The following is a 24,225-nucleotide window of genomic DNA, read 5'->3' as shown; positions in this document are numbered from 1 at the left end:
GCTCTGCCTGACTCTGAACTTGGATCCAGCGAATGGTAATAAGCAACTCCACCACTACACAACGACTTGCCGGGAAAAAGGACGTCTCCAACGGCTTATACCCTCTTACTAAGTGGGTAGTCGTTACACTAAGAACATGTTAACATTGGGTATTTCTAAGCTCAGGACAAAATGGTGAAACCATTTAGCACTGGTGTTTTTTGGCGGTTGAAGATGCGTAACAGATGGGGTTCAAAATTAGAATAAGTGTGTGTTGTTTTTTGTTTTTGTTTGTTTTTTTCTTCATATTTTATTTAAAAAAATTATTGTAAATTATATGATATGGTGAAAATAATGGTATCATTAGAAAGACCATTTAATGGCCAGAAAAACTGTATATAATATGTGTGGGTACAGTAAATAAGTAAGAGGAGAATTCCAGCTAAACACAACGGTAAGAAAATTTAAAAACGTTCTGTCACTAAGGGGTTAATATTGTAATTCTCTTATAATGAAACATTCTCTGTAAACTAATTCTGATGTTAACACCTCTCAAACCTTTAACCCCCACTTTACCCTAACCCAGGGGTAGTCAACCTTTTTCTACCTACCGCCCACTAATGCATCTTTCTTGATGGAAAAATTTCCTTACCGCCCACCAGTTTTCGCGCAAGTGCGGAATATTTTTTAGAAAGGAGGGTGTTTTTAAAAATAAAATAAATGTACGTACATTTATCTTTTTATTTCTACTTTATCCATGTTTATAATGTTTTTTTAACTTTATAAAGTTTAATGAGAAAACAATAAAGTAAATTGAAATTACCTTTACTAGTGATTAATGAGGTCCTTGAGGTTGATGCTGCGAGACTAAATATTATCTGGTTCGATTTTCGTAAGGTGGATGGGGGGGGGGCTGTAAGGTGGGTAGGTGTTCTGTAAGCTGGGTAGTGGTTCTGTATGGTGGGTAGGGGTTCTGTATGGTGGGTAGGGGGACTGTGAGTTGGTATGGGGGCTGTGAGGTGGGTAGGGGGGCCATATAGTGGGTAGAGGGGCTGTAAGGTGGGTAGAGGGGCTGTAAGGTAGGTAGGGGGACTGTGAGGTGGGTAGGGGGACTGTGAGGTGGGTAGGGGGCTGCATAGTAGGTAGGGGGACTGTGAGGTGGATGGGGGACTGTGAGGTGGATAGGGGGCAGTATAGTGGGTAGGAGAGCTGTGAGGTGGGTAGGGGGGCTCTATAGTGGGTAGGGGGTTGTATAGTGGGTAGGGGGGCTGTGAGGTGGGTAGGAGGGCAGTATAGTGGTTAGGGGAGCTGTGAGGTGGGTAGGGGGGCTCTATAGTGGGTAGGGGGGTTGTATAGTGGGTAGGGGGGCTGTGAGGTGGGTAGGAGGGCAGTATAGTGGGTAGGGGAGCTGTGAGGTGGGTAGGGGGGCTCTATAGTGGGTAGGGGGGCTCTATAGTGGGTAGGGGGGTTGTATAGTGGGTAGGGGGGCTGTGAGGTGGGTAGGAGGGCGGTATAGTGGTTAGGGGAGCTGTGAGGTGGGTAGGGGGGCTCTATAGTGGGTAGGGGGGCTGTGAGGTGGGTAGGAGAGCTGTGAGGTGGGTAGGGGGGCTCTATAGTGGGTAGGGGGGCAGTATAGTGGGTAGGGGAGCTGTGAGGTGGGTAGGGGGCAGTATAGTGGGTAGGGGAGCTGTGATGTGAGTAGGGGGGCAGTATAGTGGGTAGGGGAGCTGTGAGGTGGGTAGGGGGGCTCTATAGTGGGTAGGGGGCTGTAAGGGGGGTAGGGAGGCTCTATAGTGGGTAGGGGGCTGTGAGGTGGGTAGGGGGGCTGTGAGGTGGGTAGGGGGCAGTATAGTGGGTAGGGGGCATTATAGTGAGTAGGGGGTCAGTATAGTGGGTAGGGGGGCATTATAGTGGGTAGGGGGGCATTATAGTGAGTAGGGGGGCAGTGAGGTGGGTAGGGGCAGTGAGGTGGGTAGGGGGGCTGTGAGGTGGGTAGGGGGGCAGTATAGTGGGTAGGGGGCTGTGAGGTGGGTAGAGGGACTGTCTGTGAGGTGGGGGCATTTGAATGGTGGGTAGGGGGCTGAAAAAGGTAAATACCTTTCAGTGTCCTCTTGGTACGGTGGGCAGCTTCCCAGTAACATGTGTGGGGGTGGAGCTTGTGGGCAGGAGGCAGAGCTTCTGTTTGGGGGCGGGGCATGCGACCGGAATGATTTTAGAGTGTGCAGGGAGACTGAGAGGTCTCCCTGCAGCTGCTGGCAGCCACACCAGCCCCCAGCTCCTCCCTCCTTCCTCCTTCCTCCCCTCGGACTGACAGGCTGGCACAGTCTGAGGGGAGGATTAATCAGAATGATTAGGTCTGTCAGCCCCAGCCACACCAGCCCAGCCACCCACTCTCTTAAACAGAGGATTTAGCCGCCGAAATCCCTACCGCCCACCTGGAATCCTGAAACGCCCACTAGTGGGCGGTAGGGACCAGGTTGACGACCCATGCCCTAACCAAATGTAAAACTGTTTTCGTTTTTTTTTTCCATTTTTTTGTAGTTGGATTTACACGGTCACATACACTCACAGCTTCAAACACAATTAATTACAAGCATACATATGTACATACATATAAACATATGCAGTTTTCAAATTTCAATTTTTTTGCCAGCAATGTCCAGTTAATAGGTGTATTTAACTCACTTTAATACCAAGTGAACATGCATATGTGCAACATTATCCCATTAGATGCCCGTTAGATGTCAAGTAAGCACACGTGAGGCAATGAGGAATCATGAGAAGGCGAAGTTGTTGCTGTGAAAATAATTCAGCTGAGTAAAGTAGGTTTTTTACTTAACTTGGCTGGTTTATTCAGAACAATAAACTCTGAAATAGTGTTTGCAAAATTAAAGGAACTATGAACGGTCATTCCTCTGGAAGTGACAGTTGCTCTCTTAAATAACTGTGAGATAATTTGTCAATATTTTTGTTCTTTTGCATGTGCACGTGTGTGTGAGTTTTAAAAAAATATATATATATATTTCCACAAATTTAGAGAATTAATAGTTATGTTGAAATGCATAATACCTTTTTAATATAGTCAAGAAAAATCAATTTTGGGGCACACTTTTCACACCCAGTTCACACTTTATCTAAAAACCCTAAACCCTAGCTGTATACAAAAAAAAGCTAACATGTACGCTATCTGAAGCTTGGAGGTTTGCAGGATGTAATATGCTTGGTGCTGTCTTATGTACTCCATAATTTAACTCTTATATTGTTTCTTCCATTCTTTTGGATTTTTGAAATCTACCAGTAAGGAAATGACAAATGGACTTCAGAAATGTCCACATAAAGTAATGGAAAATAACTCTCAATGTTGTTTGCTATTTTCTAGTTCATATTGATATTGAAATAGTTTCAATTTTCACCTGTCCCTCCACCCCCCCTTCCCCAAATTCCATTTTAAAAGTCATTATTCTGTGAGCTATTCTTAACAACTCATGGCTGTGGCCATATGAAAACGGTAAATGTCAATGGTCTTTGTCGGACCCGGAAAACTTTTCATATTATTAAAACTGTTCTTTTCCCTTCAACATTGACACACTGCCACCATCATTTAAACTTTAAAATCTCCCGCTTGCTGGAGACAAATAACATTTTGCTTTTATGCGTTTGATTTGCCAGCTCTTTCAGTTCAGTCAAAGGAAAGCTTGACCTCTATAGCTGAAAAGCTGGGTTTGATTCAAGACATTACAAATTGTGACACTAAGAGAACAGGGAGCAATTTAAAGAGTGTCATGCTTGAGAAGCCTCCATGTCCACAGACCTGTCTGGGAGATGTGGCTATGTTAACTCACGAAGAATCTGAAACTGAAGTGGTAATTGATATCATTGACGATCACTTTAATGGGATTGTCACCCAGATGTCTAAAGTATTCATTTTTTAATCATAGATAAATGATTGGACAACTTGACATGACAGATACCTTCAACCTAGACCAGATGTGTTGGCCTCCTCAGTATTGTTTGGCATGGACAAACGCTTTAGAGTTTCTGTCCAAAGATTTATAGAGAGGAATTTTAAATAATAGTGAAAATATTGATAAATGATGGAAGGGTAAATTGTCTGTTCTTTAACCTTGTTTAAATTCATATGGTGTTTTTGACAAAACAGTGTTTTTATTTCAATATTAAAGGGTCACTGGGCTGGAGTTCTCCCATTTACAAACATTTTAAATAATGCATTAAAATATATGCAAATATAATTAATACAATGAAAATAATATGCACATATTTAAAGTTAGCATCAGGTCGGCTCTAGCATCTCATCAGGTTGGCTCTAGGTGCATCTCAGGAGCGTGATTTTGTCGGGCATCGGTTAACGCTGAGTGTTGCTCATGCTGGCGTGCTGCTGGGTGTCACTGTGTGACTCTCCTTGCTCGGCAACCGGTTTGTGAGTGTGAAGCTGGTGCATCCAACGCCGGGCCTCCGCTGCTGCTTGCCAGCCTCGTGGCCAGCCGCCTACACAGGTAGGAAATTGCTTGATTAGCTGTGATGAAGCTGAGTATCCAGCTTCTTTGACCCTGTGGGTCCTTATCTACCAGCTTTGCTGGGTTTTCCGAGCTCTGCCATCATGTGCCTCCCTCTGCTGGCTCCAGCGCTCGTGGCAGCCGCCATCTTAGGTGCTGGAACATGCGGTCGGGCCCTCGGGTGTGGTGGTGGTGCCCCTGCGCTCCGGCTGCCATGCCTCCGGGTGAGGACCGGGATCACCCCCCCGGTCCATGGGGGGGGACAGGGCCGGGTCCGCACAGGTTCAAGCTCCAGGCTGGGCGCTGTGTGGCAGGATAGTGGTGCGACGGCCGTCCGCCCCACTCACCGCCGGAGAAGGCCCCGGTTGAAACATCAGGGTCCTCTCCGCCAGGGGACTGCAGCGAGGTAAGCCAGCCTCTCCCTGGCACCAGCAAGCCTTCTGCTGTGGGCACTATTGCTGACGGTCAGCTTTTTAAAGAAAGACGGGTTTTTTCCCAGGTTTGGTGGTATATCGCAGGAGCTCCTGCTGCTTGCGACCGTCTAGCTCGGCGGTCCGGCCCCGCCCCCTTTTTTGTGAGTTTTAAAAGTTTAAGTAGGAATATTCCAAAACATTCACAAGATCCAGACCAGTACAACAAATCTTAGATTATGATAAAATCTGTTACAGTCACATACATACCTGTATACTAGGGCAGTATAAAGCAATGATCCATAACCCTGACCCTGCAGATATTTGTGGGCATTTGTTATGAAGCCCAAGCAGTAACACATAAGGCATATACAGTAACACTTGTGTAAGAGAGCCATTCTAACATACAGAGCTAACAAATATATAATATGGCCAAAAGCTGTAATGGGCTACAACTTTGTAGTGATTGCATTTTTTTTCTGTGTCTTTGCAAGCATCTGGCAGAAGAGAAACCAGAAGGCCTTATTAATGAAGCGGCAAGGTATTACTGCTAATTAAATGTCCGTGTGTCTGTTTAGGTTTTGAAATGTATGATAATCTCCAGCTCTGTACCTGATCTATCATTGTCCTAAGAAATATAATGTGAATCTTTTTTTTCTTTTTTCAGCTTAGCCATAAACATAAGAATGTTTGGATCCAATAGGACAAAATATCTGACAATGTATAGGTTTATTTAGATGACCATAATCTCTATCAGAGAATGCAAATGCTTTTTGTGATAACCTGAGACCGTATTTTGAATATGTTACTTGGTTTTAGTGGGCTAGTATATCGAAGGTAATTTAAACTATACAACATTTAAACGCAAAAAATCTGTTGTTTGCATCTATGTATTTTATTGCTTTGAATGAGAATATAATTTTTTTTTTCTGGATTCTAGGCAGGTTGCATTGGCAGATGTTATAATTGTCAACAAAACAGATTTGGTATCACAGCAAGAGCTAGAAGATGTGAGGTTTGCTGTTAGGTATGTCTCCTATAAGTTTTCTTAAATCTATCATAGGACAATGACCAGGCATAGATGTTTCTTTAAAAATTACACAATACGTTGAGACTTATCAGTCATTTGATGTGATCAGGGTTTTTTTTGTGTGTTTTTGAAAAATAATTTTTATATACAATTTTCATATTACCGTATGTATTTGTATTGTAATCTGTAGTTATGCCTCTTAATATAAATATGCCAAAAACCTCAATTTTATAGGTACCAGTTTGCAGTTATATGAATGTAAATGGGACAGATGAACTACATGGTATACAGAAGGGCTGGTAGGAGGAGAATTGAGTTGTCTAGATTTTAGATATCCATGAAATATGAGGCAGCCAGCACAGTAAAAGTTCTATTCAATATCTGTGCCCATGGTACAACTCTTGGCATGCTTGTCTTTCTTTTCAATTTGCTTTTTCTATATTGCATTATTAGGATTGATGCCTGCTTTTGTGTATACCGTATATAATCGAGTATAAGCCGACCCGAATATAAGCCGAGGTCCCTAATTTTACCCCCAAAAACTGGGAAAACTTATTGACTCGAGTATAAGACTAGGGTGGGAAATGCAGAAGCTACTGGTAAATTTCTAAATAAAATTAGATCCTAAAAAAATTATATTAGTTGAATATTTATTTACAGTGTGTGCAGTGTGTATATAATAAATGCAGTGTGTGCGTATGAGTGCAATGTGTGTGTGCGTATGAATAGTGTGTGTGTATGAGCGCAGTGTGTGTATGAGTGCAGTGTGTGTGTGATGCAGAGCCTTGGTGGGGGGTGGGCCTTTATTATTATTTTTTAATATGAATTTGTTTGTTTTATTATTAATATTTGTATTATTATTTTTTTTATTATTAATTTTTTATTGTAAAATTAAATTTTATGTATATTTTTTTTCCGTCCCCCCTCCCTGCTTGTTAGCTGGCCAGGGAGGGGGGCTCTCACTCCCTGGTGGTCCAGTGGTGTGCACTGTGTACGAGGGGGCTGGCAGAGAGCGTTTACCTCTCCTGCAGCTCCTGTCAGCTCCCTTCTCCTCCGCGCCGGTCCGGTCAGCTCCCCTGTCGGCTCCCACTGTAAGTCTTGCAAGAGCCGCACTATGACCCCGCGGCTCTCGCGAGACTTACACTGGGAGCTGACAGAGATGCTGACCGGACTGGCCGGAGGAGAAGGGAGCTGACAGGAGCTGCAGGAGAGGTAAGTAAAAGCTCTGCAGCTCCCACAGCCCTCAGTCTGTATTATGGCAATGTAAATTGCCATAATACAGACATTGACTCGAGTATAAGACGAGTTGGGGTTTTTCAGCACAAAAAATGTGCTGAAAAACTCGTCTTATACTCTATTATATACGGTATATATTTTTATAAATCCCCAAAAAACAAACTGGCTTGTTCTAAACATGCATATGCTCCAAATAGTGTTATTACCCATCACATCCACAAATAGATGCTCTTCCTCTGTCTTCTTTCATAAATGTACCCATATCCGTAAAATAACATCATTAATACTTGCATTATGTTAATGAGAGTGATGCAATTAAGTCTGCAGCAAATGCGCTTCCCAATTACTTGAGATATAAATGCAGCCATGAGAGTTTTTGCATAAACATGGATAAATCGGGGCGGAGCCTGACCGTGGAGCCACGTGGACGTTCATCTCGGCAGCTCCTGCTGAGCTGGGCACTCAAGGCTGAATTACGCTGCCACACCGGTGCCTAATCAAGGCTAAGGGGCCGCTACGTGAGAGAGGGCACCGAGACAAACTGACCGACACCTCACAAGCGACAAACGGAGCCCAAATCATGATGCGGCCTACCAGCACGACGGACAACGGGGAGATGGCCGCTCCCTGGAGCCGACACCAAGCCGGGCACTCGGAGGTGAGCTCTCTTTCCCCCCTCCCTCCCCCCCCCCCCCGGACCGGTGGGGGTCATCCCGGTCCATCCCTACATACCCTTGCAGTGAAGCAACGAGCCAGCACAGACTCCAAGGGGTCCCGAGCCCAAAGTCCCTGCAGCCTCCCAAATGGCCGACGCCTGCAGCACCCCTTACCCTTTCAACGCATGGCGGGAAACCGAAATGCTACTAAATAAAATATTCACCGCATTTTCGGATGAATATAGAGGGACTCTAGAGGGAATCTAGAGGGACACTCTCAGCCGCTGACAAGAGCACCCCACGAAAGACCGGGCGGAGCATCGAAGCAACCCCCCAGCAGCACATAACCCCAAGGGGCAAGCATGTGTGGAGGCCCCTCTCTGGGCCAGACCCAGGAGAAGACCAAGAAAGCCCACCAAGCGACCGAAACTCACCCCCAGGCCACACACAGGCACCGCCCGTAAGGGATACCACAGGCAGGCAGGGCCGGCGGGCAACACAAGCAGTAAAGCGGAGCCCACCACAGCAACTGCCAGGCCGGGTCCCCGCAGCAACCACAAGGGTCCACACAAGCCTGCCGCACTTACCTGCTGGGACCCAGCGGCGAACCCCAAGACCCGTAAACACACAGACCAAACGGTGCACCAAGGGCGAAAGCATTCTACCACCCACCGCACAAGCAGGCCTACCTCTACTAGACAAGGGAAGCGGGTTGTGAGACCATCTGACCAGCCCCAGCAACGCCTCAGCCAGCCGCACTGGCCTAAGCAAGGCTTGACGGGCCGCACCGTGGCAGCCACAGGACAGTGTCTATGGGCCTTATTAGAACCACGTTCACACGGCATATGGTCCCTCAACACCCCAAATCGTACACTGCCGACCAGGAGCAGACTCTATACACAAGGCAGATGGAAGCTCAGCCAGGGAATCGGCTAACTATTTAACAGTGGGTGCTGGCTGCGAGCCAAGATCAGCCTCTGGACAGGGACTCTATCCTAAGCTGCTGATAACCCAACGGCACAAGAACAACAAAATTTCACAAAGGTTTTTTTTTTTTTTGTAAATCTTTCTTTTATTATGGCATATACGTCATGGGATACATAAGAGAAAGAGGAGGCATTGAGGGGTAACATGAGATAATAATATCAAGATGGTGTGCAATGCACCTCAAAGAAAGATTGCCATGGGTTTTTTGTTTTTTTGTGAAACATTCAAGTAAACAGAGTGATACAAGCTTGGATAAGAAACAAAAGTAATCAAAATAGTGTAGACGGGCTTCATATACAAGTTGGTGTTCATAGCTAAACAGAATAAGTAAAGGTAGTCTAAGGTGTGATAATGCTTATGCCTATACTTTAAGTGGGAGCATCAACAGAGTTAAAGTAAGGGAGACCAACGCTAGACAGAAGAAACATTGTATGACATCCATTACGCAAAAAGGCAGACTCTTAGTAGTTACAGTCTAAATTTTTACGAGAGTTAAACACGGGTGTAACCAGGCTGGGTATTAGTGCCATGCTTAATAACAAGAGTATAACTAGGGTTATCTTAGGAATAGCTGTCCCGGCCCCGATATGTTACAAAATAAGAGATATCGGATGGGCATGTTCAGTGACAGCATTGATGGGATTGCATTGCTTAGTTTCTCGGTAATGTTAAACAATCAGACTATGTGTATGGGCGGTCCATACGCTCCCATTGCCAAAGAGGGACATGCTTATTAGGCTATACATGCATACAGTCTCGTGAGTCGAGCAAGCTAAACACTATATGGACCGTCCCCCAATAGAGGTTGTATTTTAACGGCAGACCACTGAAACCATACTATCAATACAGGTATGCGACAAAAATTGTCCAGAAAGTCACTAGATCACCCATTTTTGGACCCAACTCCAGCCGGGTGTGGATTGCAGAAAATATCGGGGGAGTGGGAAAGTGAGGGTCTCGGCAAAGTACAAGGCCCCCCAGGCGTATGCCTCACCGCTCTTCAGCTGCAACCTGCTCGCGGTTCGTTCGCAGGGCATGTCTGCCGTAAGGCTCAGCGTAGGGTGTTTCAACCGATGCCCTGTGTTGGAATGTCCCGGGATTCAGCTTCAGTAGCCCCATCACTGGGCACCTCCTGGAGCAGTGGGTGTGGGTGTTGTGGTGTGGGGGAGGTTTGCGTGCGGTGGGGGGTTGCTCCCCAGCTCCAGGTCTCGTGCGGGGTCGACACCCTGTGGCCACAGACTCGGGTCCTACTCAGGGCCGGGTCTCTCCCATACTGGGCGCAGTGATGGGTCCTGGTGGTCTTCCGCCGCCAGCGGCGGGTGACCCTCCTGCGAGGTGGCTTGTGTCTTGGAGGTTGTCTCCTGTTGACCCCTTGCCTGGAAGGGCGCTCAGCCCGCTGGTGTAAGGCTGCCTTGCCCGGGGTCTGCCCTTCTTGCCTCATGCTCTCCTCCGGTTCCACCACCCTATAATAAGTGGTAAGTTGTTGGGCTTGTCTCTGCTCCAAACGTGCCCAGAAACGACGACACAGCAGGTCTAAGCGCTCGTGTAGGGGCTGGGTGCGGTCAGGCTCAGCAGCGTGGTCTGCACTGTTGGTCCTATACTTTACTTCGCCCCCCGTCGCCACTTGCTTTCTTTTAGATTTGACAAGGTGAGTACGTGGCTTGGTGACAGGCACTGCTTCCTTGTTCTCCGAAAACATAAGGGCCTCCAGCTTGTCCCAGAACGCCTGGAAGGTCCTGTTCAGCCGGTGCTCTATATCTAGCTGGTCACTGTAAGCTGGAGGAGAGGTAGCTGCTGCCGCCGCCATTTTAATCGTTTTGGCACCGCGTGTTTCAGGCCCCTGCATCTCCTCAGTCTTTTCGTTGGGTCGTTCCAGGGTCTCCTGAGGGTAGACCGGGATAACCCCCACCGGTCCAGAGGGGGGGGAGGCTCGGGTTGGTCGTTGCCGCTGCTGGCACGGAGCCGAGTGAGCGGCCGTCTCACCTCGGCTCGTTCAGGCGTAGGCCGCAAGCCTCGGGCTAGTCCGTTCAGATTCCGGAGCGCTCGTGTCGGGTATCGCCGGGTAGTGTAGCTTCCCCCGGTCTCGAATATGGCTATTAGTCGCTTGAAGTTTGCGGGTAGTGGGGTTTTTTGCCCCGAAATCTGCCGTCAAGCGCAGGAGCTCCAGCCAGGCACGTCTGCTCTGCTTGGCCGGCAAGCTCCGCCCCCCAATTTCACAAAGGTTAACGCTGTTATTACACTGCTATAATGTTAGCCCGGCTATATCCCTTCAATTTATCTTATAGATTAAGCTCAGACAGGTGACCCTAGCTTGTCCCCTAGCGCTTGATTGCTACAACCCTGTTTAGACACACACACACAGCACTTCCCGCTCAGGGAAAGCGTAAGCCTAAAAATCATTAACATATTATGTTTGACACTGCTCTTTCATTGCTTTTTGTCTCCTGGTCTTTAGTCCTAGCGCCCTACTGAGAGATACTTACACTCTTTGAGCCTAATCTCAAGCCACTTAACCGTTGCACAATCTACATGCCAGACATGTACCGCTGTAACTCATAGCACCGCAGTTACTCTTCACTAAAGTCCAGCCGGCTGCTGCCCATTTAGGTTCAGTCTAACACAGGGCACACACTCACGCCTTACTAATATGTCTCACGAATGCTGAGAAATGTTTTCACTTGTGGTGTATTTTAATCTATTTCTTATTTCTTGTGCTATAATTTACTTTCAGTCTAGACAGTACATCCTATGGTAAAGATGCAATATATGCGCAATCTAGACATATATTTCCAGCTCATAAGATAATCCTCTACTATTTAAAAAAAAAAAAAGAAAAAAAAATGTGCACTGTACATAAAGCAACACTGTTGTTCACTATTGTTTATTGATAAGATTGCACCAGCTATTGTGGATGTGCAAATCTGTTTGTCAATCCATGCACGACATAAATAAAGAATAAAAAAAAAAAAAACATGGATAAATCTTTTGCATTACCTATAAATGTATCAGATGCCAACTGGAGTCTATGTACCATACACAGCTTACTCAAACTTAGAAACATAGAAACATAGAATGTGACGGCAGATAAGAACCATTCGGCCCATCTAGTCTGCCCAATTTTCTAAATACTTTCATTAGTCCCTGGCCTTATCTTATAGTTAGGATAGCCTTATGCCTATCCCACGCATGCTTAAACTGTAAAATATTATAATCCAGCCACCCTTTACACTGCAATCTATTCTCCCTTATTTTGTTTTATAAAACATTATTTAGAATTTGGGGGAAAAGCTTATATCATGGATGGGTATCCTTTTCGAAGCTTTGCCAATAAATGTTGGAAAGGGGGGTTTAAAGGGTATCCAGAGATCAATAGATTCCTTTATTTGGGAAGGGAAGATTCATAAACTGGCAAGGTACATGTTCTGCGGGCCAAACTCAGGCTTTACCATGTTTTCTATATAGCTTAGCAGATCAATCACAGAGAGTCCTTCTCTGCACAACATGCCCAGCTATCCTCAATTCCATATCGATTTGGAATAAGGTGGGATTGAAATCTAAATTTGCATCTTCCGAAACAGGAACTTTCCTCCAGGCATGCAACCTAGAGATTTTGGGAACCTGGTGTACAGCACTATTTACATCTCTGGAGAGACTTTTCTGTGGTAGCTTTCCAGGATCTTAATAGCACTTTCCCCTAATGATTAGTTTCGGTATATTAAGGTTCAGGATTTTTCCCAACGGGACATTGTCAAGAGAGCAGCAAATTCTCAGTTAACTTTATCTGGAGACTTGTGCCTACAGGTTACAGGGAAAAACAAAAAAAGGGCTTATATCTCTTATTTATCAATATTTATTATCTATGAATATATCTGCTCTAACTCCACTGAGTGGGGTCCATTGAGATAAATTGCACAGGGGAACAAGATTTGGGGTGTGAGCTAGAGGGTGATTCCAGGGAGGAAATATGGGAGACTGCTGCTAAGGACTCTATATGTGTCCTGTTCCAAGAAAAGATGTCTAAAATATTATTCAGATGGCATACTTACCCTGTTCAATTGTTAATAATGTCAGGTCCTCCACTGAAAATTGCTGGAAACTATGTAGTCAAAGAGGAACGTATCTCCATGTGTGGTGGACATGCCCAATGGTAGTGCCATTTTGCCTTTTCTTTTTGTCTTATAGTATTCTTTTCTTTTTATATATTTAATATACTCATATGTTCAATTGTATGAGCATACTACACCAGTGCACAAATAAGCTATTTATGTATTTCTTTTTGCTCATTTTTGGAAATAAAGAGTTAAAAAAATAAAAATAAAATTCAGCCTCAGGCTGGTTTGGTACTGGTGGAACCGATTTGACAGTAACTTCAAGAGTGATTAGACAGATATTATATAGACTCCTATATTACCCAGTTCAATTAGTGAATAGTGCTAAAAATTTATTAAGCGATAAACAACCATACCGTGTAATGAAGTGATTTTTAAAGAAATTGAAATGTTATACATTCAGTACATATTGTTTTTAACTTTTTTTTCTTTATTATTCTGCCAAAGGTCAATTAATGGAATTGTCAAAATGTTGGAAACCCAAAGATCCCGGTAATTACATGTGTATATATTGTGCTGTTGTAGTTTGTATAGTTTAATATCTATTTGTGTGTGTGTTTGTGTGTGTGTGTGTATATATATATATATATATATACACGTGTGTTTGTGTACATATGGGCATATATATATATATGAAAACTGAAAAGTTGGCTGTATCTTTGGCATTTTCCTGCTTTTCAAACTAAAGCAGATGTTATCACAGTAAAGGGACACTATAGTCACCAAACAACTTTAGCCTAATGAAGCGGTTACGGTGTATAGATAATGTCCCTGCAATTTCACTGCTTTGCCATTTCAGAGTTAAATCACTTTGTTTATGCAGTCACACCTCCCTTCATGTGACTTATGCAACCTCCTAAACACTTCTTGTAAAGAGTCATCTAATGCTGACACTTCCTTTATTGCAAATTCTGTGTAATTTAGAATTTCTTATCTCCTGCTCTGTTGATATCTTGCTAGACCCTGCAGGAGCCTCCGATATGTGATTAAAGTTCAGCTTACAGAGAAGGAGATAAAAATGTTTAAATTAAGTTACATCTAATTGAAAAAAAAAAAAAATTTCCCATGCAAGCTTTCAGTCACAGCCAGCAGAGGTGTGACTAGGGCTGCATAAACAGAAACAAAGTTATTTGACTTCTAAATGGCAGTGAATTGAGCAGTGAGACTGCAGGACATACTCTACACATCATAACTAGAGTTGAGTGAACCCGGACTGTAAAGTTCAGGTTCGTACCGAACATTACGTTTTTTGGACCCCGGACCTGAACACGGACCTATCACTGTATGTTCGGGTTGGAGTTCGGTGTTTGGCGATGTAATGTCGTGTTTTGAAAGGCTGCAGGGCAGCAAATCAACAAGCATTTGACTTGTGTGCCCTTAGAAGCCATTACAGCCATGCCTACTAATGGCATGGCTGTGATTGGCCAGTGCAGCATGTGACCCAGCCTCTATATAAGCTGGTTACTTAGTATTATAAAATTATGCCCCTACTCGCTATACCGCGAGTAGGGGCGTGTCTATTTAACAGTGAGCAGTGGGTGGGGGCCATAAATAAAAATTGGGGGGTGGGGGGAAGAGGGCCTTATGTCCTCCCCCCCGGCCCCCACCCCTGAGCAGTTGGTGGGGGCCATAAATAAGAATTTGGGGGGAGATACCTAAATAACAATAGGGGGACACACCTACTTTCCTCACCCCCGGCCCCTACCCCTGAGCGGTGGGTGGGGGCCATAAATAAAAATTGGGGGGACCTAATGTCCTCCCCCCCGGCCCCCACCCATGAGCGGTGGGTGGGGCCATAAAGAAGAATTTGGGGTACGGGACCTACTGTCCTCCCCCCTGCCCTCCACCCTTGAGCGGCGGGTGGGGGCCCTAAATAAAAATTTACCCCCCCCAGGTGACTAGGGGTCCCCAAACCCCTAGTCATCCCCCTCCCCCCAAAAAATGTTTTACCCCTACCTACCCCACTCATCCTAAAAATAATGAGGGGGACCCTTATCTAAATACCTGTAAAAAACAAAAAAAAACTTACCATTTGATGTCTTCTTTCTTCTAAACTCTTATTTTTTCAGCCCCAAAAAAGGCCAAATAAAAACCAATGCACAAAAAAAAAAATCCATTTTCACCCATGGAGGACTCCGCGCAGACTGAGCTCTACAGGGCGGGGGAAGGCTTATAAATCCTTGCCCCTCCCCCTGCAATTAGGCTCAGAGCACTCTGATTGGTGGGTTTAAGCCATCCAATCAGAGTGCTCTGACAGGTAAATGATAAGACTGACAGGCAAGTCTCTACATTTACCTGTCACAGCACTCTGATTGGTTGGCTTGAAATCCACCAATCAGAGTGCTCTGTGTCATCTTACACAGCATGGGAAATTCCAAGAACTTTCCCATGATGTGCAAAGAGACACAGAGCACTCTGGCTGGATTTCAAGCTAACCAATCAGAGTGCTCTGTGTCATTTTACACAGCGTGGGAAAGTTGTTTGGAATTTTCCCACGCTGTGTAATTTGACTCATAACACTCTGATTGGTGGATTAAGTAACCAATCAGAGTGTTATGAGTCAAATTACACAGCCTGGGAAAATTCCAAAGAACTTTCCCACGCTGTGTAAAATGACACAGAGCACTCTGGTGAATTTCAAGCCAACCAATCAGAGTGCTGTGACAGGTAAAAGTAGAGAAGTGCGTCGGTTATTATGGATTTTTATTTGGCCTTTTTTGGGGCTGAAAAAATAAGAGTTTAGAAGAAAGAAGACATCAAATGGTAAGTCTAATTTTTTTTTTTTTACAGGTATCCTATTTTTAGGATGAAGGGGGGGTAGGTAAGGGTAATTTTCTTTTGGGGAGGGGGTGACAAGGGGTTTGGGGGATCCCTAGTCACCTGGGGGGGTAAATATTTATTTAGGGCCCACACCCGCCGCTCAGGGGTGGGGGCCGGGAGGGAGGACAGTAGGACCCCCCCCCCTTATTGTTATTTAGGCCCCCCCCCCCCCCTTATTGTTATTTAGGGCCTCCACCCATTGCACAGGGGTGGGGGCAATAGTTTTTTTTTTACACTGTTTACACTGTTTTTTCACTGTTTACTAGACACGCCCCTACTCGCGGTATAGCGAGTAGGGGCTGAATTTACTAATACTAAGTAATCTTTACTTAGTATTAGTAAATTTGGCTGAAAGACCAATTTAGGTCTTTCAGCCTTTTGGTAGATAGCTCCCTAATACCGTGGGAATTAGGGAGTTATCTACTAAGCGGCAGCGTATTTTATTTATTTGTTTGCAGGGCACTTGTCCTACTCTTACCCTCATTTTACTTCCTTTTGCAGCACTCTAGCTCTTTCCAGGACTTTTTTAGAGCCATTTTTGTGCCCAAAAGTTCGGGTCCCCATTGACTTCAATGGGGTTCGGGTTCGGGGTGAAGTTTGATCCCGAACCCGGACTTTTTTTCAAAGTTCGGCCGAACCCGCCGGACCCGAGCATCCAGGTTTCCGCTCAACTCTAATCATAACTAATATATTAAGTTACAATTGTTATGGTGACTATAGTGTCCCTTTAAGAAGATCTCAGAGTCCTCTCTATCAAGTTTATATATTTCATTTAGCTGGAGTTTAGTATCTGGGCAAATTTTTTTTATTTTTTTTGGTGAGACATTGAGTGTAAAACTCAGGTTGAGATCTATATACATGTATACCCTATGAGTTATGGGAAACTGTTCCATGCGGCTGGCCTGATGTAGCGCAGAATTCCCAGAGAGCTTATCTGGCATTTTACGATAACCAGGTGGCTAGTATTCAGAGAGCTTATTGCTTGGGTGGGAGCGGGGACAAGGAACCATGGCGGTATGATTAGCGCTCTTTGAGGATATTTTATTAGTGTTCCTACACATAACCTTTTTACGTGATGCCCCATTTGGTTTTAAATTCATTTTAAATATTTAGAAAATTACAATTCAGTGTATTCCTGGCACAGTAAGTGCACACGTTGCAAATGGGAAGGAGAATTAGGATCATTTCATTTTTCTTTTTCTATGTATGCTCTCTCTATACTGACTGCCAGATGCAAAGAACAGAGCTTATAACAATGATTGACTTTGAGCCAAGATGGAGGTGCACAGTTGCATGATTAAGAGGTGTAGATTTATCAATTTAATGTTATTTCCAAACCTCACAAACACATATTTGTTAAATATAGGGGAAGTAAGCAAACCTAATATTAAACATTATGGGAAGTGACAGACCCTACTGCTTTTGGTATGAAATGCAGCGACATTCCCTGTTATTTAATGTTCTACGTACAGTAATAATTTATATGTGAATGCTTCAGGGTATATTTATCTGATGTTAAATGCCTGCTGATTATTATATAATGTGGCAACATATTCTGGTGTCCTTCTTTTGAGGAGGGTCACCCTTTTTGTAAGCACTGTCATTTCTGTTTACATGGGACAAATTCATGTTGAGTTGGGGTATTTTGTTCATCATTAAATCAATATGCCTAATTCTCCTTTATTACTCTATATCAATAACATTCTGCTTAGTATTGAAGAAGTGCAGGCAGCATGAAAAGCCATTATCTCATTAAACATTCAGCCAAGCCAAACGAAGACTGCCTTACACACAATTACAAAGCCCTGACAAGTGTTCAACAGAAATACACGAAAGACTAAAATTCTTTATATTCTGAATAACAATGTATCATATACATACAGAATAAACAAAACCAATAGTAAATCAATGTCAGAAAATAAACTAACTCAAAACTAATCATTATAAACACATACAAACTCTCAACTCTGATAAGATACTGTGTATAACAATCATCTCATGGCACACACAAATCCCTCTCTCTCAAAATATAAAATAAATAGGCAAAATAAGGCACCACCTGCTGTCTGTTCAACATCATAAAATAATAGAAAGAAGACATACTGGAATTAATGACCATAGCATTTATTATTATTCACAAAAGGTAAAGTATGTGCAAACAACTCTCTGCCTTATTTCAGGATTTTCTTTGCTCCGCTCTGTGGACCCTGTATTACCCATCTTCTTGCTAATTAATAAAAATATGAAGTCTCACATTATACATACTCCCTTCAACTTAATTCATGCATCAGTTAACTTAAAAGAACAGTCCCATGGAAGAACAGCTCCCACAAGGTCCACAAACACAGATTAATCCCATACCTGACACCAAGAAGTGACCGTTCATTGCACTTAGTTGTGCTGGTCCCGAAGTTTGGCCCGGAACTGGTTTCTTGACCCGTTGCAGGGAGATAAAATACCTCAGTGACTGAGGCCTCCTCAGGGACTGAGTGGGGTGGTCGTCCGTCGTCCTCCTATCCTGCCTGTGTGCAACAAGCCGGACCCTTTGTTCCACGTGGAGCTGGCCATGTCCCCCCTTTTTGGATCGGTGGGGGTTATCCCGGTATACCTTCTGGAGGCTCCCATATACCACTTAGGGCATGTGGCATACCTGCTTAACCCACAACTGGCTCCAGCGATCGCAAGATGGTGGGTGCCACATGCTCCTCTGCCTTTTGTCGGGGGACCAGCGATATTTTGCATTGCCTGAATGACAATTTCAGGTCCTTCTGGGAACAGTTGTAGAAGAGCCTGAGACCCGCCAAGTTGGGAGATCGAACCATTGCTGCATGTTACAGATGTGGCCATACAACAAAAGGCATCAAACAGGCCTGTGAGACCCCTGGTGATCACAAAAGACTTATCCAATTGTCTCACGATACTCATACACCACTACACAAGTGGGCTTTTTTTTTTTTTAATTCTTTATTTTTGTGGTGCTTAGAATTACAAACGCGTGTATTGCCACGACAGCAGATACAAGCCGATGATATAACAAAGAATATACAGTTCCATGGCATTCATTGACAGCACAATTTTTTTTTAAAGGAAAACAGGAGCAGGCTAGGTGTAGATGTCTATAACATTAGTTTCAATCAAACTGGTGGCTACGAACGGTAGGATAGACATTTTGAGTAACATCAAGAATGTATAAAGGTTAACATATGATATACAGGCTTAAGTAATTCGCTGCATTGTAGGGTACATTACATTAGTAATGGAGGACCGGGATGACCCCCACCGGTCCAGGGGGGGGGGGACAGGGGTCCTTTCGCAGTGAAGCCCTCAGTCTTGGCGGGGGGAGAGCGGCCGTCTCTCCTGCTCCCGCTTGCTGACTAGGCCTCCGATGGTCGTCGGGCATAAAAGTCTCGTTTCGCCGCTTGAAGGGTAACATTCTGTTCCTCTCGGCATTCCCCATCGTTTGCTGGCTCTATCGGCCCGCTTAAGTCACGCTTGGGTCGGGGAAACCGGTTAAACAGCGGAGTCATGCAGGAGCCCACAAGGATGTCGACCGCTCGGCTCTGCGGTCAGGCCCCGCCCCCACAAGTGGGCTTTTAAACCTACTATCGATACTGTTGCCAAGGGTCTATGCTCAGCTGAGGCAGGGCATGGGCTGATCTCACACTGGAGTCCAGGTGTACCCCCTGCTGGCAAGATGCCCTGGAGCACACTATACATGTTGTATTTATTCAATGATTCCCTTGTTCATATCTCCTTCTGACTTAAGTTTATGTCCTGATTGGGGCCTCCTAGCAGTTTCCAAGCATGGACAAGCTATTTGTTGCACTCTACTATTATTTCATGTCTACTGTCTTGATTACGGTAGTTATACTACTCTGTTTTATTCTCTACTTAAAATTGTGCATTTATTCAGGCTAGCAAGAGCCACAATGCTATTACTCAACGCTGTCTTACTGTGATGTGATGTCCTGTCTGTCTATATTGTTTTGTTCTTAAAAAGCACAACAAAGGTAAAGAAGTAAAAAATTCAAATAAAAAAGAACACTCTAATGCTAAACTGTACTACAAACCTGCAACAGAAATTGCCTCTGCTGGCAGTCTGAATGACCGTCACTAGAAGTGTTCTTGCAGTACAGTGTTTACGACTGAGATACTAGAACTACTACAGGGACATTCTGCTTGCACCAGAATCACTACACCATACAGAGCTGCTGTGGTTCTGGTTCTTAAAGGTGTCTTTTTAAAAGAATTATAAATTGCACGAAGCGAACAGATGTTAGTGAAACATTCTACAAGGAAGACACAAGGAATATTTCACACACTAAATAGCTGTTACGAGCATATTATGCAACATAATCACGGCACTCACTGTAGTGTTTATCTTCAGAGGCATAACTAGGTTAATGGGCACTAGTGGCAGAAATGTATATTGTTCATGCAGACACAGTTTCACATTCATATATACAGAGAGTTAATTCTAAATACTGTATCCAATACAAAATTCACAGTGTATCATCATTCCTAGTAAACGTCTTTGATATTATTTAACACACAGTATAATTGAAGAAAGAAGGGGTATTTCTCCACGGTTAGTGACATATATTTATGGTAGGAAATATTTGTATAAATAAAACAAGACCACACAATAACAACAGATAACGTTTAATTACTTTGAATTACGTTTCAATGGGCTTGGCCATGGTGTTTATTCAAAGTTCAAGGGCCATACAACCATGACTTTGTGACCATAACTTTGTAACCATACCCATATCACATATGCTTCACCAACTTTCACATTTAAAACCATTAACCACCTTATCCTGACCCTGAGGATGACTTTTGCCCCAATGCTTCATAACACAATACAATTAAATAAAAGTAAAAGGAGGGGGGGTCCGTCCGCACCGTTCCTACTTCAGTCCACTGTCCAGATTAAACTTGCTGCTTCTTTTTATACTGTTCCAGTTTCCCGCTCTTTTTCTGCTTGCAACTTTCAACCAATCCCATGCCAGCTCCAGCCCCCAGAAACAACTGTGTCATCAATTCTGCCTAGATACCTGTCTAACTGACCAACTACCACAAGATGTAAGATTAGTCACATTCAAATCCTAGACAAAACAGATTAACTCCTTCATTGCCTCCATACATATATATGCCACAGTGCTTAGTGCCTGTGGCTTCTTTAGCTATCACTGGGTGATAATTACATGATTTTGCTATTTCATGACGAAAAGTCATGATTTTATGAAAAGAATTGCTTAACTCTTTCTTTAATGTCCACCAATAGCAGCAAAGAACACAAGTAGAAAAAAATATAACAAATACAATGAGACACCAGCCAATCCCCATCCAGGTCCAGTATAATCGCAAGCCCCTCTCCCAAGGGATGCACCGAAATGAAAATTCTGGGCCGAAACTGAAACCGAAAATTTAGGATGCCCTTAGCTGAAAACCAAAACCGAAAATGACTTTTTTCCCCAAATGATTTTAAAATAGTTTTTTCTATAATTTTATTGATTCAATAACTGCACATATGGAAATTTAAAGTTTACACTTGTAATTGGGGAATGTGGCAAACCAATACCAGGAGGAAGAAATCCCCAATTGTCCCCCATACCTACCTCGCCACAAACAAAACCTATATCTAGGCCAATGCCCATAGTCGGTGGTTTGGAGTCTGAAGTCAGAAGTCAAAGCACTGAAAAATCTTTTCCTCATTGGGTTGGCACCAGGGCTGATCTAGCAGCATAACCACTACAGCGTTTTTGTAGTGGTTATGGTAGAGTGTTGCTTTAGGGGAGACTCTAGGCAACATAACCAGTACAGCACGCCGCAGTGGTAATGAAGCCAAGAGTCCCTGGGCATCAACCGCATACCTATAGTGGTTATGGTGCCTGCTTTCCCTTTAATAAAATAATTTAGTGCACCAAATATATTAACTATTTTGGCTCTCTCTTGGAGATCATTCACTAAATGGCATACTGAATTAAACTGAAAACCAGATTTGCAAAATTTAGGCTAAATTAGGCAAAATTAGAAAGATGTGACTAGAGTGGAGTTGGAAATCTACCCTGTTTAAATTAAATATTACAATTTGGTTTTAAATACACTACAATTCTGTGTTTAATGAATAAGCTCCTTGTAAAATTGCAGATGAAGCAAAACAATAGACACAAAATGTAGGTCTGTCCCTTTAAGAATGTAAAGGGCCGTGATTTAAGTAAGGGAATGGGGGAAATGAACGAACCTTCCATTGCCATGGAAACAGGACAGCCACCTATTAGTATATTATAATGTCAATCAAACTAGCCTGCACTGCAGGACACGTAGAGAAAAGTAAGTACACTAGTTTTTTCCTGTCATGAATCACCTCCCCCTTAGCTACCTCCGATTGGTCAGATCCAGAGTGGTACATTCCGACTATAGGATTGACGGGTGGAGCGGTCCATTGCAAGCAGCAAAAGGTTCGTGCCTAGGTCAGGACTGTGGGGCCTGCCTAGATTTGTGACTTTCTTCGTCTCGCTGTGCAGGGGAGAGCGTTAGAGCAGGAAGCTTATCGTAGGATCGGTAACAAGCCAATGAAAGACAGTCAGAGAAGAGAGACATGGACAGCCGGGTATTGAAAAGGAAAGGCGGGGGGGCGTGTCCTGGATGGGGCGTGTCCTGGACCTGTCGGCGAGCGGTCGCATTCTGTGAACGCTTCATGCACCTAAGGCCTTAATCTGAGCAATTTGGACCATTACCACCCGACTCCGGTGAAACACAACATGTCTCAGTCCTAATCTAAAAGGACAGTGGAGAGACAGGAAAAATCGAAATTTTCGCCACAAAAAACGGGAAGAAAATTCCTGGTGTTGACTGAAGAAAGTCAAGATGGCACTGAAGAGCAGGAGTCCTCGCGAAACACGCAGGCAATAGACCCTCCGGTTACCCAAGGTGTCTTAAAGACCATGCTGGAGGACATGTTCCGAACAAATAAAGCAGACCCTACAATCCTCACTCTGAGACCTACGCAAAGATTTGCATGAACTGGGGGCCAGAACAGCCACCGTGGAAAACACCATGGTGGAGTACGCTGAGGCCCATACTGATATGGCTTTAAAAATGGATGGCCTAAAAATGAAGGAATTTGAAATCAAACAAGCAGATATGGAGGACAGGGCCCGACGGAAAAATCTCTGCATTAGGGGAGTGAAAGAGCTGTCGGCCTACATCACGGAGCTATTACATGAAATTGACCTGGAACTCCCAAAAGAGATCCTACTCATGGACTGCGTACACCGCGCAACTAGGCCCAGATTCCTACCTTCCAACACACCGCTAGACATCATGCTGCGCCTCCATTATTTCCATGCAAAAGAGGAAATCCTCAAGAGAAGCAGAACCCACTCAGACTGGTTGGAGAAATACCAGGACGTCGCGGTCTATGCGGACATTTCAGCATTCACACTCAAACGAAGATCCTTCCAAGGCATCACTTAGAGTCCATCGAATCTTCTACCGCTGGGGATACCCAGTGAAATTGTTGGTGCAGCGAGAAGGTAAGACCACTGTAATGCTTACCCCCGAAGACAGAACCAAGAAGCTTTGAGAATGGGGAATGGAACCGAAAGAACAACCAAGGCCTGCCGGGGAAACTAGACTCCTTTCTCCAGAATGGAAGCGGTCAAGAAGGAGATAAAGGACTAATGATGGTCCCAGAGACTGTACCACTGTGACGGAAGAAATACAAGTATCTATACTGCATGCCTTCTGGTCCTTAGGGACACTTCTGAATTGGTAGTAGTGCAGGAGGGCAGCATGATACTGTGGTTATTGTATTATTGTATTCCTTTCTCTTACATGGCCTCACTTTAGGGGCTTGGGGAAGGGCCATAAGCCACAGTCGTCCTACATGTCACATCCAGACAGTGACCCCGTCGTACATGAAACAAAAAAACAAAAAAAGAAGTGTAATAGATAAAAAATAAGGTGGGCGGGACATATTGGTAAAGATCTTCATGGATAGCACATGCTACCGAGCCATAGATGGGGAATTTCAAGGTCCGCCTAAGTAATACTAGGCAGAAGGGGAATCCCTCTAACATTTGCTTAACCCAACCTCCCCGCTCAAGGGTGGCATAAACATCCCCAAAACTGCAGAGAGAGTCAGGAATGACTTCCAGTAAACAGAGGTAATAAAACACAAATACCCCACATGGCCAGCTTGATGGTTGAGGAGAAGGGGTATAGACAGCACCAACCAGGGGGACCACGAAGACACTAGTTTTATTTAAAAAAAAAAGAAAGAAAAACACCCCCAACAGGCTATTGTATGTTGCTTGTACTTGCTTATGTCCATTGACTTTAAGGACCATTTAAGGTAATGGTCCTTAAAGTCAATAGAAAAATATTATAAGGCCCACTAGGAACACACTATCCAAGGACAGGGAGTTACTAACTTCCTCCCCCAAGGCACTACTGGGAAGTGCCTAGCCGACTATT

The 24,225-nt window shown here is 44.2% G+C and overlaps 1 protein-coding gene across 1 annotated transcript in view; it reads left to right on the top strand.

Moving 5' to 3' along the window:
* LOC134611331 (zinc-regulated GTPase metalloprotein activator 1B-like) overlaps window positions 1–24,225 on the top strand; it is a 97,464-nt gene that overhangs the window by 22,801 nt on the left and 50,438 nt on the right. The window contains exons 8-10 of the mRNA XM_063455075.1: window positions 5,398–5,444; window positions 5,844–5,930; window positions 13,369–13,413. Of these exons, the coding sequence (XP_063311145.1) occupies window positions 5,398–5,444; window positions 5,844–5,930; window positions 13,369–13,413 (179 nt within the window). The remainder of the gene's footprint in view (window positions 1–5,397; window positions 5,445–5,843; window positions 5,931–13,368; window positions 13,414–24,225) is intronic.

The sequence above is a fragment of the Pelobates fuscus genome, chromosome 5, assembly GCF_036172605.1.
Source record: "Pelobates fuscus isolate aPelFus1 chromosome 5, aPelFus1.pri, whole genome shotgun sequence".
NCBI lineage: Eukaryota > Metazoa > Chordata > Amphibia > Anura > Pelobatidae > Pelobates > Pelobates fuscus.
Note: the sequence above shows the minus strand (reverse complement) of the source record. Positions and strands in the feature narration are given on the sequence as shown.